The 18,507-nt window shown below is 33.2% G+C and overlaps 1 protein-coding gene across 1 annotated transcript; it reads left to right on the forward strand.

The window, feature by feature from the left end:
- Positions 1-2,233: 2,233 nt before the first annotated feature.
- LOC110108474 (lipase) lies at positions 2,234-17,915 on the forward strand. The gene is made up of 10 exons (XM_020839138.2): positions 2,234-2,404; positions 2,551-2,627; positions 2,836-2,901; positions 3,096-3,143; positions 3,248-3,315; positions 5,572-5,644; positions 5,728-5,889; positions 16,782-16,976; positions 17,278-17,366; positions 17,462-17,915. Exons 1-10 carry the CDS (start codon positions 2,338-2,340, stop codon positions 17,679-17,681), a joined length of 1,065 nt encoding a protein of 354 aa, XP_020694797.1. The 5' UTR covers positions 2,234-2,337; the 3' UTR covers positions 17,682-17,915.
- Positions 17,916-18,507: the final 592 nt, after the last annotated feature.

Genomic DNA, 18,507 nt, shown 5'->3' on the forward strand with positions numbered 1-18,507 from the left:
TTGTATCTTATTGTATGAATTTTTGCTGTTTTGTTGCAATGTTGTTGATCCGTGGATGCTGTAATCTTTTACTCCTATGAATAAATTGTTGTTTTTTTTAAATGTTGTTATACATGATCTCTAGTTATATGATAAATTCTAAAAAAACTTAGTTTTGGTAACTTGTAGAACATCGGGTGGAAATTTATTTGATAGTTGTTAGGGCATTTCTGTAGAATTATACAAGAATATTGTCATTGCATCAGTGGTGTAGAATATGCTTTATTTCTAATATCTATGATTGAAATATCTAAATTGACGGTAATAAGGGATTCTATTTGTAGCGAGGAGGGATTCTATTATTTGTTATGGGTTAGAAATTCTAGAGCTTGAGGGCTATATTTATTAAGAAGGGATTCTGTTGACGGCGATGAGAGATTTTATTCGCAGCGAGAAGGGATTCTATTAATTGTTATATATGAAAAATTGAGGCCTGAGAGCCATTCTAATAATTACTATGAACTAGTTTTTTTTAATATTTTAGTTAGTCTCAGTATAATTTCTGTACTTATTTAAATGCATTCAATATATGTATCTATTTCAATTTCAATTTTCCATACAGTACTTCAGTTGAATAATTCAATATTTTTAGTTCTTTATTTGAAGCTATTATTATTTTTTTTAAATATTGTCATAGCCTACTGAGTCATGTTAGCTTGCTCCTACTTTTGCTTTCATTTACAGCCTCAAGAAAGAATAATGAGTGAGCCAAGTAGTTTTGATATCAAGCTTTGATCTGTGATGTTGTAGATAGATCTTATATTGTACAAGTATTTTGGATGATATATAAAAAATTAATTTTGAGATTTAGTAGCCTTCCACTTTACATTATACTCAATAGTGACTCAACGTTATATATCAATTATAAGTTTAGTTTTCAACACTTCTCCACTTGAATTTTTGGGGTAGTTTCTGATTCTTGCCATGATTGAGAGCAGTATGACCTAGGAGGTTGGGTCGAAGTTGGTGCTGGTTGCGTCTTGGGATTGAGTCTGAGTAGGGTCTCGTAGCGGCCTACGTGGAGTGAAGGCTAGCATAGCTTGCGTGGGGTGTGAGAGAGCGCTAAGTGTGGCCTGGTCATATGTCCGGGTGAGAAGTCTGGATGCGAGTGTGGTAGGCTCGCTATGGTGCGGACTGCAGAGCGATGTAAGCGGGCGTGAGCGTAACCTGCTTGCGATACTGTTTCGGGTGCAGAGTCTGTGCGTGAGGGCAAGATCATGTTATATGCAAGGTTTATGGGTCAACCTGGATCGATTTCACATTTTTGAGTCAAACCGAACCAGACCCGGGGATTGACAAACGGGTTGACCATAACTTAAAATTTTTCGGGTCGGGTCCAGGTTGGGTCCGAGTCGGATTTCTGATCGGTTCAAATATTGACACCCCTACATCTATCGAGTGCAAAATGGTGCTGTTTGAATACGATTCAAATTAATTTGAATTTGAATTAATTCAAACCATTTTCCTCTACATACAGTTAAATTCTTTAAATAATTTATCAACTATAAATATTTAAATCTTAATATGTACAATTGTTAATTAAGTTTGATTTAATGAAATAAAGAGAATTCATATCAATAAGGAAATTGAAATTATTCATCTTAAAATTTAATAAATATCCATGAATATAATTGGTTATCTCTTATTATAATATTTTAGATGAAAAATATTTTAGAAAATATTGTCATATATAAAATTATAATATTAATATTATTATAAATTGGTGATAAAATGCCAATTTTTTTTTAAGATATCCTATTTTAATTTTTTTTTTTCAAAATTTTAAGTTTATCCTTTGAGCTTCCTTAAGAAATAGGGGCAAAGGATTTTATAGGACTTTTTCAAAATTTTAAGTTTATTATTATTAATTTTTTTTAGAGGCTCCGTTTGGTTTCTTCTGCTTGTTGATCTCTATCGGAACGAGGCATTTCAACCCTACTCGCCATTTCTTGTCGGTGGAAGAAAGCGGAGAGCAAAGTCGGCGGATTTTCCCAATGATATATGTGTGCCCCTAGCACCTTCGCGATCAATTGCATTGCGGTGGTTCTTTCGTCGGAAACGGATTGCGTCTTCTTCAGGTAAGCTTCCTTCTTGTTTGTTTCAATTATGAGGATGTAGTTGGATGGTCTTTTTTCCTTCTTCTGTTCTTCGTTTCCTTGTACGCATTTCCGAAAACCGGAATACTAATATGCCACTTTTTCTGACTTTTTCGGAAGATTATACCCCTAAAATAGGTGTTTGAGGTTCATTCAGCTTTATGTGCTGAAGCTGATATTCGATTTGTTGCTGAAGTAGGTCATGGAGCGGCGAAGACTGTTTAAGGTGATACTTTTTACATGCCTGTTTGTAGCTTGTGCAGGCAGAGGTAAGCGCCATCCATTTCTTTGGTATCTTCTCTTCGAAACAAGATACCTTTTTTTTTAATTTCTTGGACAATTCATGAGGCTAAAAATATATTTTTAGCGATTTATTCCTTATTTCCTCCTTTCTTTTGTGCTGACCATGCAACAGAACTTAAGATTAAAGACGATCAAAGTTCAGGTTATAACAGTACTCTTGCCAAGATACTGGTGGAGTATACTGCCGCTGTGAGTTTTTTTCCAAGCAATTTTTTTTTTTTTTTTTAGGAAGACATAAGCCATTGCTATGAAAAAAAAACTTTTTTTTTCTTTAGCAGCAATTTGAAATTTTGTGAACCCTTGCTTTTTATATGATTTATTTAAAAAAATTGACTGGACCTGATGTTCATTTTTACTTGAAGAAATTTCTTTATCACTATATAATTGTATGTTGCAGGTTTACACCGCAGATCTAACATCACTCATAACATGGACCTGCTCTAGGTGTATAGATATGACAGAGGTATCTGCCTCTATTTCCATTAAAGTTATTGTATTTTCAGAAGCTGAATGTTCACATTATTCCTTAGCATTATTTTTTCATGCTTTTCTGTGGATTTCTAAAGCTTATGGATCTGTCTTGAGAATATTAATGGGAATTCATTCTGTTTCATTCTTAGTATAAACTGGTGAACAATAATTTTTGCATGCAATCAGGGTTTTGAAGTGGTTGAGGTGGTTGTTGATGTCCAAAACTGCCTACAGGTGCTTTCGAATAGTTGAAAGTTACTTTCTGCAATGATCTTTTTCTGCACTGTGTAAGATTACCCTCTCTTGTTACTTGGCACAAAAACAAATTCTTTCTGCAGGCATATGTTGGTGTTGCAGAGGATCTTAATTCTGTTATTGTTGTTTTTAGAGGAACCCAAGAACACAGGTAATTAATTAGCTTGTATATTTCTCAAATGAAGATATATTGTAATAGTTGATGTCCTATGATTTCATGGCTATATTGCTGCAATCACCTGGCATTTAAAGTCCATGAACAAAGACCTTTGTATTAAAATGTTTTCCATGTTCTGTATGTTTGCTATCGCTTTTAATCATTCATGGGATTGGAAGGGCCTATTTGTGATGTTTGCTAATGAAAGTAATAGAGTCTAGAGAGCACTGCACTATCTTATGAGTTAATTATCCCATACTGATTAAACTATGAATTTTATAGCCCCCAAAGTTTTTTTTTTTTTTTTCTATAGGAAAAAAAAGCGAAACCAATATGCTTTTGACTCTTGACTATTCTTATTATATGCCTACTCATCTCTTGTTTTATCATTATAATTATCATTTACCTTATCATAGCTATTTAGGATCGGATTTGTGAATCCTCATTTTTTATCCATTCTTATTGAGTGATGTTTGAGGTTTTGACATGTTTGGTTGTGGTTTAGGTCTAGATTAAGCTAGTTTTGGTCTTGAAGTCCAACTAAAAAAAAATTAAAACAACCCCCATATGTTTGAAAGATTTAAGCATGGGACTCTCACCTAAGGATAAGCTAGGAAAAAATATTGTGGTGTTTTCCCCTGTAATTATGAAGTTTATGTAAACATCCCATAAAAAACTAATCGGTGCATTTCTCCCCTCCTTGCGACTACCATCTTCTCCGCCTTGATCTCCTCACTCAACACCTCATTAGTTGAACTCACCCACCCTTTCTATATATCTCCTTAGCATCCTTTCATTCTAAATATTGAGCTTTCTTAAATGCTACTATTATTGAAATTTGTGCCATAATTGTGGGTAGACCAAGTTGATGCTGAAAGACATCATTCCAATTTATTGAAGTTAGCCGAAGGTAAAAAAAAAATATTTATATCGGTTGATGTAATCAAACTATTTATGGATTTACTGTTATAAGATGAACTTATATTTATGTAATACTGATGGATCAATTTTAATATTAATTTCTTGAAATGAGTAGCGCTCAACCATTTTTATTGAACAATATATGGTGAAAATCTTAAATTTTAAGGGGGAGATGCTAAAACTTTTGGAAAGTTCATTAAGGTAAATTTAATTTATCATTAAATTTATAATATTCGACAAGCTCACTTAATAATAAATTAACTCATATTTAAGCTATATTAGAGTACTATGATGAGTTAAGAAAATGAGCTTAGGCCCATATGCAACAAAACAATTGTCTCAGCATGCAGCTAAACAATCTTTCTAAACTATTTTGGCTTACATTGACTTATTTTTTTTTATGAACCAAATGACTTGAACCATGCTTAAGGCTTAAGTCTGCCATCTACTTGGCTTATCCTAAGCACTATATGATTTGTTCAACTATTTTTCGTAATTTTTATTCATGTTATCTTTGGTGTATATTTTCCTCCTTTTTAATCATCTGCTTTAATCATCCACCTATTATTTGGATTCATATTCTACTCTTTATTTCTTACATTAAGATTAATTAATATTTTTTTTTTCTAATTTATTTTCCTTATGTTCTATTCTTGTAGCCCTTCATTAGTCGTTTATTAATTTATCTATCCCAATCTTTCCATGAATTCATATTATTGTTCGCATTTGATGCATTCAATTTGGTTATTAGCAGATTCTTTATAACCTTGCACTTAAATCCATATAAAAGAATCTATACTATTGACGGTTTGGTAAAATCTATTTTCAACCATGATATTCTCTTATCACCTAGTACTTCAAGATTTTTTTTTTCATTTTAAACTTTAAACAGTGTAGTCTTAACTTTAAAAAGGTATATTATGATCCATGCATCATGTTCTTCTATAGAACAACTCCAAGATGCTTGAAACTATGATACCTGAATGTTTCTTAATTTTCTAGCTGCATTGACTCCAAATTTTAATTTGAGACCCATTAAAATTTCACTTCTCATATTTTTTTTGTTAAATGAAATTGATTGCTCAACAGAATTGCCATGCTTTTAAAATAGATATTTTACCACATTACCTATTTGATAAAAAAATATTGACTTGCTGATAGAAAGCCTACTCTATATAGTTGTGTTGAGCGACTTTTGTGTTTGGTGGTGATTTTGCTATTTTCATCAATTAAAGTGAAATTTTTAACATATTCTCTGCATTCAGAACGCCATGTATTTCTAGTTTTTTTAGGTTATTATTGAGTTAAACTGCTTTTATGACTGCACAGCATACAAAATTGGGTTGAAGATCTTTATTGGAAACAACTTGATCTCAACTATGCCGACATGCCTGGTTCAATGGTTGGTATTCTTGAGCTTTAATAATCTATCAATGAATAGCTGCTCAATTGAAAAGAATACCTAACTCTTCTATGTTGTTGTAGGTGCACCATGGATTTTATTCTGCTTATCATAACACGACCATGCGTCCTGGGATTTTATATGGTCTTCAAAAGATCAGAGAGCTGTATGGGGACATGCAAATAACCGTTGTAGGGCATTCAATGGGAGGGGCTATGGCAGCCTTTTGTGCGCTTGATCTTAAAGTAACTTCTCTCATACAAACTTCACTTAGCTTTTTTCTTGTTATTTCATATGCATAATCTTAAGTTGATGCTTTTATTCTTTTGCATTTCTTTTGATATTCTTACTATATCTGGCTAAGCTTGCAGTATTGCATTTTTCAAGATAGTTATCATTTAATGCTTCGTAGATGATTGAGTGGCCAGAACATTATGACCTTTGAACGTTGGAGCTAATTTTTTCCCCTTTTATTTTTTAGTTTTGTAGTAAGAAACTAGAATAACATTCAACTGGTATTGTTGCAATAGGATGAACTATAAACTTCATGTCTGGTTAGAAATTTTGTTATTAATTATGTAGGACACAGGACCTTAATTTTGTTTGTCAGTAAAAACAGTTTTATTTCCTTATATAGTTAGAATAAAAAGATTGCCAAAATTTGTTAAATGAATCCAAATGTATGTTGAACATGTGTCGGATATGAACGCGGCTTCAAGAAATCCGACTTGTGATCAACACTTTCAAAATTACATCAAAGTCATTTTTGATTGAAATGTGTTTATTGTTTATGGCCCATATGTTTGGTTAGAAGTTATTTTGAAAAAATAATTTTAAAAAAGTTAGATGAACTATTACAATGTATATTCAAGGATGAAAGATTATTCTTTGAGGCACCTTTTTTGAACATATTGGTTATAGTATGGTGAGCTGCTAGAGGATTCATGATGCATATGAAATAGAAGATAGGAATGTGACATGAGGGGCTAATATTTGATTTCAAATTAGTACTTCATCTTGCAACATCAAATGCATTAGGAAATGAAAAAATATAACATTTACTTACTTTCAGAAGTGATGATATCAAATGAAAATATTATTTTTTTATGTAAGATGAAATGAAATTATTTTGCTAACAACATTTACAATACAAGGAGATGGTAAAGCATGTTGGGTGATCAAATTTGATTGATTTGTGACACTTCTAAGAATAATAAATTGAACAAATAGTTATTTGGAAGGGGCTACGGGAGTATGACCTATTAATGATAAGATGGTGAAAACTTGACTTAGGTGGTTTGAGCCGGTGCAATGGAGTGTAGAAGTTGCAACGATAAATTAAGTTGATAAAATGGTATGAAAGGATTATGAATGAAAAAGAGTCGCCAAATGTAACATATATAGAAGTTGTGTTTAGAGATTTGCACAAAATAAATTTAATTTTTCAAGCACTACAGGAAAAACGCGTGTTTTCAGCGGCCAAAATCTGTCAGGAATGACAAGCCAAAGCCATGGTGACCGGAAAGTGTCTCTTCCACTTGGTTCTCCTCTTGATGACGTGGGGGACAACTATGGTCTCTTCCCCAGCATCCATTGGAAAAAAGGAAATGCAGGGGGAGACAGAGTGATTCACATAGGCCAAGGCTTATATAATGATAGTGTAGGTAAGCGTTTTACATATATAGTGATGAATGAGTTGGAGTTTGCTTATTAGTTATTAATCTGAGGCTGAGTGTAAACAAAGCATAAATATTTAAGAGTTATGTTTATACAAGCCCCACATTTTATTTATAAGAAAATTTTAAATATAAATATTCGGTGGGCCAACAATTTTTTATTTATAAGAAAATGAAAAAATAGCAATAAGTCCCAAGTTTATATGAGTTTTAAAAATATTTTTGATTACTATATACACACAAGTGCGTAGTAAGGCATTGCCCAACATATATAATTCCTACACATAATGTTGCCTCTTTCTCACAACTGAATCAATTTGCTATCTTAGACCATAACAGTTAATTAATCTGTCATCCTTGCTTTTTTAAGCTCACTTTAATTTATCCTACGTTTTAATGCTTATTTTAAATATCAGTAACTCTCTCTCTCTCTCTCTCTCTTTTATGAATTTAACTTTTGCTGTAATCTCTCTCTCTCTCTCTCTCTCTCTCTCTCTCTCTCTATATATATATATATATATATAGTTTTATATATTTTAATTTAATTTTAAACTATAGATGATTTATATAAATTTATTATACTGTTAGTATCTTAATTAAAGTATACAAATGGCTATTGTATTATACTCAATACTCATGACATGTTTTGATTAAGCTTAGCCTTTTTCATTTTTTTCTTCTTTCGGAAGAATTATTTTCTTTAATGTTTCATGTTCTTTAGCTAATTTCTCATCTTAAATTCTTCATCCTAGTTTTTAGTTTTTACTTAACAAGATTTTAAGCTTTCCTATATGTAAAATTTTTAAACCTAGGTACTCCATTATTAATTTTGCAAATTGTTCCATTTAAAATTCAATAATTTAAAAATAATAATTTAATTATTTTTTTTTCAATTCTTTAATTATAATTTTGCAAATAATATTTCAAAACCATAAAATATAAGTCTGAGTTTATGAATTTTTCAAAGCCCTATAACCAAATATAAATTCAGATTTTTTTTTTTTTAAATAGTGAATCTCTTAGCATTAGCATCCCTAACTTTGGATCAATTATCATTTTCTTCATGGATAAAAACCATATTTGAGGGTTTAAACTTGCTTTTATGAAAGATAAAAAAAAAAAATCTTGGACTTATAATGAGGAAGAAAAGGAAAAAGAACTCTTATTTCCTTTCTCTTGCTAAATCAATACAAGTATCACTGTTAGATGTTTTCCTGCCACCCTCAAAGGACAAGCTCGAACATGGTTCTATACACTTCAAGACAGAACTATCCCCACATTCGTCTCAAATTGGTCAAATTGTTTGTCGAACAATTCGTTGTCAATCGAAGAATTGCTAAGAATTCTTCTTACCTCTTTGGGATTCGTCAAAATGAAGGAGAATCGTTGAAGAAGTATTTTTAACGATTTTCCATCGAGGCTGGGTAAATTTCAGGAGTAGATCTTGAATTACTGAGAAGAGTTTTTTTTAGTCTTATGTCTTAGTCCCTTTTACTCAGCACTTATGCGACATACATTTGATTTATACACTGAATTGATTCATCATGTGGAGGCACAAATCTCTGTAGATGAAGCTATAAATGCTCATAGAAAGCTGCTTGAGCTAACAAATGGAAAACGTAAAAATGCATCAGGAGTAGGTAATTTGTTCTCACGACGAAAGAAACAAGGCAAGAGAAACCTACCTCTAAGGCCCCCATTGCCACGACGTAAACCTGGACAAGAAAAGAAATATACACCACTAAATGCATCTCGATCAAATATATTAATGGCCATTCGAGATTAGGAGAACGCAAAGTGGCTGAACCCTTTGAAGTAGAATACAGGAAATCAGGATCAATACTGACATTTCCATTATAGTCGTGGCACACCACTGAAACCTATAACTAGCTCAAGGATGGAATTGAGAGACTTATCTGCCAAGACTACCTTCGACGATTTATTCAAGATCCACTTGCTATGGAGGAAGCTCGTCCCATTGGGGGGCAAGACCAACATCAATAAAGGCAATCGTTGAATAATTGTCAAACGGTTGGTGAGATTGAAACCATTGCAGGAAGCCCCTTATTACCAATCAAATCTTATTTGCAATAGATGAAAAGTAGACTCCATAGAAGTCCCGAATCGATCGTTCTATTACCTTTGATGATTCTGATTTGGAGGGAGTAAAACCCACCATCAAGATCCGCTTGTGATTAATGCGGGGATAGGTGACCCGTGTTACAATGTCAAAAGAATATTAGTGAACAATGGGAGCTTCGTGGATGTCTTATTCTACTCTACTTTTCTCAATATAGGTCTCACCAGAGAAAAACTTCAACATGTCCCAGGTCCACTGTATGAATTTGATAATGGAGCCATAAGAATGGAACGGACAATTAGTCTCCTAGTTATACTTTTAGAATTTTCCCAATAGACTACGCATTCCTTCCAATTTATTGTAGCAAAGTCGGAATCGACTTATAATGCTATCTTTGAAAGGTCATTCTAGTCGATCTTCGGGATTATCGTTTCCATCCCTCACCTTAAATTGAAGTTTCTTACCCTGACGGGAGTCAGTATAATATGCGGAGATCAACAAGTGGCGCAATCCTGCTATCTTAAGTAGGCTCAACCACGCCTATCAGCTGTTACCCTAAGCATTGAGGATTTTAATTTTCGAAACGAATATATCCCTTAGAGAGCTTCTCTCATGGAAGGACTCACTTCTATATCCATATCAGAAGAGCACCCTTAAATGACTATACAGTTTGGTTTTTTTGTTAATAATACTATTTGTCTTATGTCATCGTGTATTTCTTCTATGTTGAATATGGTGTCACTCTGGTATCCATGGTATTTTCTTCCAAGTTAAATATTGTGTTATCCCCGTATGTATCTCTTATGTGTTGAGTATGATGTAACTACTATATCCCTAAGTCATATTAGGAAGCTATTGTATTATCTTACATAATACAGTAACGCGTTGTTCGCTCTGTTATGATATTGTCTCCTTCTTTAAAAAGGATAAAAAATGACAATAAAAAATTAATGACGAATCTAATATCATTATCCATGATTTGAGCAATACACAATCATTATTGTGACTCAATCACTATATGATCAATCTTGGGGGGATTCGATTCGAACTCTTATATAAATGTTAATATCATCGAGCAGCGCTCTGACATACAACTTCGGATAGGTCAAACAACTTAGGAAGATGTCTATCAAATTATAAAATATTTGATTCGAGAAATCACTAGATGATCAATCTTAAGAGGATTTGATCCGGTCTCTTCCCCACTTGTTAACGTCATCGATCAACGCTCTGATAAATAACATCGGAATAGGTCAAACATCCTAAGAGGATGTTTTTTATCTCAATTATTGGAAGATCAATCACAGGGGGATTTGATCCTACCTCTTTCCCACATGTTAACGCCATCAAGTAAATTTTTGACTAATAATCTCGGATAAGTCATACATCTAAGAGAATGTCTCTCACATTTGCTGAAGCTAAATGAGCCCAATAAAATACTTCCAACATCCAAATTGAAATAGAGTCGTGTAATTTCATATACATGTGAGAAAAGAAAAGAAAAGGAAAGAACATCAACAACTTTTTGTTATATCACAACATCACATACAACACTAAATACATGTAATAATCACTAATACAACCAATAACAGAAAAACACTATAGAATCTCAATATAATCATCCTCGAGGGAAAAGTCTTTTTGTAATTGACTTTCGATCTCATCACCATCTGAATTTGAAGAAGAATGATCAGAAGTTTGGCTATATTATATGTGTCAACCCCTCAACTTCAGCTCCAGTCTTGCACTGCATTAGACGGACGTCTTTCAAAAATTCTTTGATAAAGCCTTCCTCCATACACTCCAGCTCCAAGGCATTCACCTCCACATCATATATGTGATAACGCGCTTCTTGAACCTTATCCTGGACAATCATTTTGAAGGCAACATACTTTTTGAATTCTTCTATGAATCTAGAAGGTGACTGTTCTGATTTGGACTTGGCTTCCTTCTCAGACCACAAACTCTGGAGCCTCTTGTTCTCATTTTCAATGATTTTTATCTTCTCCTTAAGGATCTGTTGATCTTTCACATGCTGATTAATCATTGCCTATGCATCCACCAACTCAATGTGAAGGCAATACATCTGTTAATTCTGTAAAGAGGCTGAAGTAGCTATAGTAATCAATTATACTCTACACTCTGCTAGCTGCTGCTCCACTGCTTTCTTCTCCCTGATTTTATCATCGTACTTCTTCTTGTACTCTCTTGAAGATACTTGACCTTCATAAACTCATTATTCCAGTCATTCAAAATATTGGTCAATTTAATTTCAAGATTCATGCGTTGTAGCATCTGAAACAATAAGAAAAGTTTTGTAAGAGATATAACCTTATAACTATGTAAAAAATAAATAAAAATAAAAATAATAACACAAGAAAGAAAATGAGAACTTAGTAATTCCTCAGCTCGACGTTCAACACATTGATGTTTCAAAACATCTTTTGGAATTTGTGACTTGGATAAAGAATAATTATAACTTTTGCCAGTGACTGTCCAAATCTTCTCAACTCTTTTCTTCTTAGATGCCTGTGGTCACCTTCATTCCCTAATCGTTTAAGAGGAACCTTTGAAGTGTGGACCGCTTCATTTGGAACTTTGGTGAACTTTTTTAACATATGTGCATGAGATCTCCTTGCATGAGGTGATAATCCCACTTTAAACAAATACCCATCCACATATCTGCTCAAATAACACACCTCATAGTAAATGGTGTCTATATCAGGAAGGCTGAGCATCTTTAGGAGATTCTTTGCTCCAGCATGAAGGGGAATGAGTAAATCCTTCAGCTTTTCCCATTTTTTCAGCAGATTTCAATCATTTTGCACAAAGAAGAATCCACCAACCCTGCTCTTTGACATGTTTCGAGTGCGAATATCCAGGCACTTATATTTGAAAGAGATACTGCCATGCATATTATAAGTAAGATGACTCATTCGAGAAAGGCACTCTAGAGACAACTCTGCCCCACGATTTCTAAAAAATTCGATCAACCCCATTATGATCGACATGGCTTTATAAGAAAACTGTGGTAAATTCACTCCATATGTCGCTAAAATGTCAATCAATTTCGGGGGAGGTGGAAATCTTAGCCCGGCTCGCAAACTGAACTCATAGACAGTATGAAATCTTGGATGAGAACATGCATGATCTGTTCAGGCACCTTCATCACATGATCATTGGGGAAGTAAAATTTCTTTCTAAAAATGATCAAGGAATCACTGATTATGGTGGAGGCAACATCGTCTGCTTTGGCCACCTTGTGAGGTTTCTTTATACCCTTACGTTGAGCAACAGGACGATCTCCTTTGGCTAAGAGAATTTTGGTAGAAATTTGGTCACTCCTTTGAGCTTCTACACTAAATAGGGGCACTGAATTTTAGGAGGGGATGCCATCTATCAAAAACAATGGAAAATCTCTGGAGTAAGAAAAAAATGGAGGAATTTTGACATTTTAAATGTTTTGGAACTCAATTTTCCGACATGTCTTACACTAAATAGTTCGAGATCAATTTTCAGCCATTTTAAATGTTTTGGAACTCAATTTTCCGACATGTCTTATGATTCGAACTATTTGAAATGTTGTAACACATATTTTCAGACTTTTGGAACTTTGATGTTCGAAGATAGGGGGCAAGTGAAGTATCATCAAAAAATTATCTTGATCGGGTACGAATCTTGAGGCAAAATCAACTTGAAAACTTCCAACTTTAAATACAGAATAATTTGAACTCCAATTTCATTAAACTTATAGTCGAACTAAATATTTTGAAAATATGAACCCAACGACACCAAATTTGACTCGATCCTTGCCCAAATGAGCCTAATTCGAAGACCCGAAGTGCAGTTGGAGAGTTCAAACCATAAATTGAATGATCAAACGACTTCCAAGCATGACATGCTTATAGTCGAATTGAGTGGCTAGACGAGACGAATCCTACGAGCCTAAGATCGTTGAATTCTGATATTATTAAGACATTCAAATGTCCCGTAAACGGTTCATGATTAGGGGAATCAACATCGTTCGTTCGTTGAAACCACTCCTAACTTACTATTGATCTTTCTCCTATTTACTGGCCGTGCAACTTTCAGAAAACTCTAAATAAACCTCCTATTTCTCATGGAGGGAACCCAAACAAGGAAGAGAAGGAAGAAGTGAAACTAGAGTTCTCTTACCGCTAGACTCCTCCACCACCATCGAACTTCCACATGCGTGCCGATTAATGCTGGACTTCCATTTGGCCGCCGACTTAATCAAACTTCTGCCTGATCGCCGATTGACTCTGGATTTCTGCCCGACCACAGACTGACGCCGGACTTCCGTCCAACCTCCGTTCGTAATTAGATTTCAACATGACAGTTGACCATTTTAATCTGATCCGATCGTCTTCAATTTCAAGAACAAATCAGTCACCTGTAATCTATTCAAACACTAGTGAAAATCATTTCAACTGGGCATAACCCCATAGGTTTTCCCTTTTCCAGGGTTTTCTACATAAAAATTCTAGTGTTTATTTTTTCTTTTGTTTGAGTGCTAGATATCCGTACAATGCTGAGACAAAAAAATTATAACTCTATCGATGTGTATATTCTAGCCCGCAACAATAATATTCTCAATGAAGGAAATAATATTTTGGATATTTAAATGCGATGAACGTAATTAACACCTTAATTATTCTCTATCTTGTTAGCTATTACATACCTAATTAGCATGATTACACCACCACCAGCAACAACAACAACATTAAGCCTTTATACCACTATGCGGGGCAACTATACCATTGTGTCCTGTTAAGAGCCCAACTCTTATTTAAGTCTAATAAAAAATATCATTTCTAATACTTTCTAGTCATGTTTTTTAGATTTATCTCTGTCTTTTTTAGCATAGGCCTGATATAATATAAGTACTTTCATAAGGGGAGAGTAAATTAGCATAATTACACCAATAAAATCTTAATGATCTTAATAAAGACTACCCCTAATTAGTCTATTTAATATCTCATTAGCCTAATTAGTACAATTAATCAAAACGAGCACTTATGCCTATTACCAAAACATGTGAAAACACTTGTGTTTTCAAGTTTAGAAAATCCCATTTTAATATTTCTTTAAAATGAGCTTATACGTGAAAAGGTTGGAGTAGCTCTAGTGGAAGATAAGATTAGAGAGAGTTGCTTTAGATGGTTTGGTCACATGAAACGGAAACCTTCCGATGACCCGGTTAGAAAAATTAATGTATTATATTTGGCTTATGTTAAGAAAGGTAGAGGTAGACCTAAAAAGACTTGGTTAGAAAATATTAGAAATGATATTTCTTTATTAGATTTAAATAAGAATTTGACTCTTAACATGACACAATGGAGAAAAAGGACTCGTGTAGTCGACCCCATATAGTGGTATAAATGCTTGATGTTGTTTTTGTTGTAATATTTCCTTAAAAAAAATTGCTAAACATGTTTTCTCTGCTTAATTGTTTCTTTTTTGAAAACAAAAAAGACTTTCTGCTGAAGAATCTAGAATTCGGCTATTTACAAAATTAGCATCCAGTAATCTATATTTGCAATGCAAGCACCTAAATCTCAAAAAATGCAACAAACTATATATAGTTTTTTTATAAGGATAACTTGTATTTTTCGCTTTCATTAAATTTTCAATGAGTTGATATGGCACGTGCATAATGGGCTCAATAGTTCATTTTTCACTAGGTGTTGTTTTAATAAATTGATAGGTTTCGGTTGGCTTATATGTAATTTCACAAGAAAAAAAACAGAAGTGAATCTAAACATGGTCAATTCTGTTGTCATGCTATCTTGTTTTAATAATATCCATTAGAGCAGTTCTATCCATTTTGTTATTGCGGGATTTGGCAAGATGTTCTTTGCCTGTTCATAATTATATATATATATATATATATATATATATATATATATAAAGACTAAAGGTCATGCTCTATGCTTTTTATTCCTATGGCTGCGAAGATTGTTACAAGTACTTACAAGATGTGTGCAAATTTGCTTTGCTTTTTGAAAAGCTTATGTGATCTAGAATATCAAGATCAAATGTCTAATAAAACCTAAAGACTATTATGACGTTCAAAACAAGGTGCAAACAAGTATGAATTGAAATTTTAAGGTTTATTTTGTATGGTTGATATGATGGTTCAGATCTGGCATAAGACATTTTTGGAGTAACAACTATAATCAATGCAAATCTATAATGAGGTTTATTAATTTGCTCAATTCCTTGAAGCCAGTACTTGATCTATATTTATGGTTGTCGAAGACTTGACATTTGCAACTCATCACATCAAATTGGGAACTTAGAAAACTTGAGAATATTACAGTGACAATAGATAGGAAGATGTAATACATTTAGGAATAAAAAAGAAATCTAATTGATGGGGCATGCTTCCGTTCATTTCCTGTAAGCTTTGAATTTGGAGCAAGGACTTCACATTCATGGCAAAGCATATCAAAGTTTTATTCCTTAAGTGAATGTTTGACATTCTAAATGAATCAGTCAAAAGAAGTTAACCTGTATATGATAAGGATGATTCTTATAAATGACTTCCTAAAAAACTCAAAAAATTTTTGTAGAGGGCCCACTCGATTAGTTGCATATATTTAAACCATACTTGTTACCAGAGAGCTAAGGTCTCGTGGAGTCATATGACATTAAAAATAGTACAATAGCAAAAAAATATTAAAAAATCTTGAATAATTTAATAATAATTCAATAGCAAATAGACCTTGATGCAAAAAAGGTGATATCAATGTAATAAAAATATAATATAAGATTGTAAAATACATGATTGCTATTGAAAGAAATTTAGATTAGAAAATGAATGAGAAAAGGTTTAAAATGGTCCCTCAACTCTTTATGAGGGACATTTGGTCCCTCAACTCCTTAAAAAATGGTCTTTTTTTGGTCCTAACATCAAATTTTGAGGTTAATTTGTTCAATCAAGGGGTATTTGGTTATTTTTTTAAATTAAATTATTTATTAAATATAGTTATCAAGTAATAGTATTTTTTTAATTATTAAACATTTCTTTTATAAAAAATTATTAATAATTTTAGTCTATAATGATCCTAAATTTACATTAGAGTTATTTGCCATCATATTGCTCGAGCATTGATGTCAGCCTTGGAAATCATATTTTGGTATGTTGGTGTTATTAGCAAAAATAGAAGTAAAGGTTAATAATCTCCACCAAGATTGGTTTTATTTGGATCAGTCTCCTGAATTGCTCTATAATTTCATGCCAGAGTAGTTCTTTTTCCTGTTATAGTTAATGTTATCTGATCTCTTCTGATGATTTCTGTTTGTTTGATCTGCTTTGGCTCTCTTATTTTTTTATAATTACCTGTGCATCCTACAGGTCAATTATGGAGCACAAGATGTTCAACTTATGACATTTGGACAACCTCGGATAGGAAATAGTGTTTTTTCATCATATTTCAAGACATATCTACCAGATGCCATTAGGGTGACAAATGGGCATGATATTGTGCCTCATCTACCACCATACTATCCTCTCTTCCCCCGCAAAACATACCATCACTTCCCCACTGAAGTAAGTAACATTATATAGGTGTGATAATATTTAATCTTTGTTTCTCGTGTTGCAACTTCAGCCAGCTTTTGTACTTTAACTGGCTCAGATAACTGAACATTCAACTCTTGACGAGAACCATCTTTCCTACATCTTCGTTTGGGGTGGCATTCTTGCTGCTTCGTAAAGCAGCTTTTTAATACAAAAATTAGAATTTTTATACTAAAAAGTTGTTTTAAGAAGCAATAAAAAAACCGTCCCAAACGAAGCTATAGTTATCCCCTTTTTTTTCACAATGGAGCATTAATTTTTCCTTTCCAAGGTATGGCTTCATGACATTGGATTAGGGAGTCTGGTGTACAAACTTGAAACAGTCTGCGACGACACCGGGGAAGACCCGTCGTGTAGCCGGTACTTGCTTCGTCATCTATGTTGCAAAATGCTTGTTATATGAGCATCCACTTTCCTCCTCATTTAACAATCATGATTTCTTCTCTATATCCAAGGTCTGTGATAGGAAATAGCATTTCGGATCATCTTGTCTATCTTGGAGTCAACCTGCAAGCAGAAACCTGGCGATCTTGTGGGATTGTAACAGACACAAACATGAAGAAATATCAGTCAGACCTTTATGGGAACTTTATTTTGTTGAGAGATCCAAACGCTTCAATTCTGAAACAAAATGCAGCAGAAGTAGATGATAGTAGCAGTTTGCAGGGATCATGATAAAGTGAACACAAATTGCTTTACTGAGCAATTTATTGGTCTCTATGTATCTAAGAACAAAGGAAAATATAAGAAAAGAAAAATGTACATTGTACAGATTTATATGGCTAAATCCTGGAATAGGAGTAGTGTACAATATCTTCCAACTTCCAGGAAATAGGATTGCTGGGTATTACTTGTTTGTACATTGATTGTTCAATTGCAATGAAAATTAATTGTCTTTGTGATTTTTAATTAGGTTGTAATGCAACAAATTGTTTGTTTGGACTTTATAATGACCCGCGGTGGACGACTGCAATATGTTGCGTAATGTATTGAATTTAGGTTTTATTTGAGACAATTTTATTATTTTTAAAAGCAATTTTTTAGTACAAAAATTTATAGTTTAAAAAATTTTTGCACTAAAAATTATTTTAAAAAGCAGAAAAAAATTTGTTTCAAATGAAGCCTTAGTTCTTGGGATTACTTTGCTATTGGGATTCTGTTGATCCAAGGTTTGAAGTTTGTTTGAAAAGGAATTTTTTGCTTTGGTCAAATTGAATAAAAACAGAAGAATATGCTGGATCAAATGGAGGCACATATTTTCAATTGATATATTCCCTCATTCACTCAAAACTCTTTGGAATTAATTTCAAAATCTGAGATTTTCCCCTCTCTCTCCATGGGATTTCAATTGCTGTTATTTCCGAAACCTCCCGTCCAAGTTTTAGGAAATAATTCAAATTCAGCCAAAACCTTTAAGTTTCCAAAATCTGAGAATTGGAATTAGGAAATACTCCCTAATTTCCTCCCAGCTTCACGTCAGACCTTCATTCCCCTTGCTGGC

This window comes from Dendrobium catenatum, unplaced genomic scaffold (assembly GCF_001605985.2).
Source record: "Dendrobium catenatum unplaced genomic scaffold, ASM160598v2 fragScaff_scaffold_156, whole genome shotgun sequence".
NCBI classification, from domain to species: Eukaryota; Viridiplantae; Streptophyta; class Magnoliopsida; order Asparagales; family Orchidaceae; genus Dendrobium; species Dendrobium catenatum.

What these genes read in the sequence shown, in the direction of transcription:
- LOC110108474 (XM_020839138.2), top strand. Translation starts at nt 2,338, where the DNA reads ATGGAGCGGCGAAGACTGTTTAAGGTGATACTTTTTACATGCCTGTTT. An exon ending in TGTAGCTTGTGCAGGCAGAG is followed by an intron (nt 2,405 to 2,550) that starts GTAAGCGCCATC and finishes ACCATGCAACAG; the next exon opens with AACTTAAGATTAAAGACGAT. An exon ending in TGGTGGAGTATACTGCCGCT is followed by an intron (nt 2,628 to 2,835) that starts GTGAGTTTTTTT and finishes TGTATGTTGCAG; the next exon opens with GTTTACACCGCAGATCTAAC.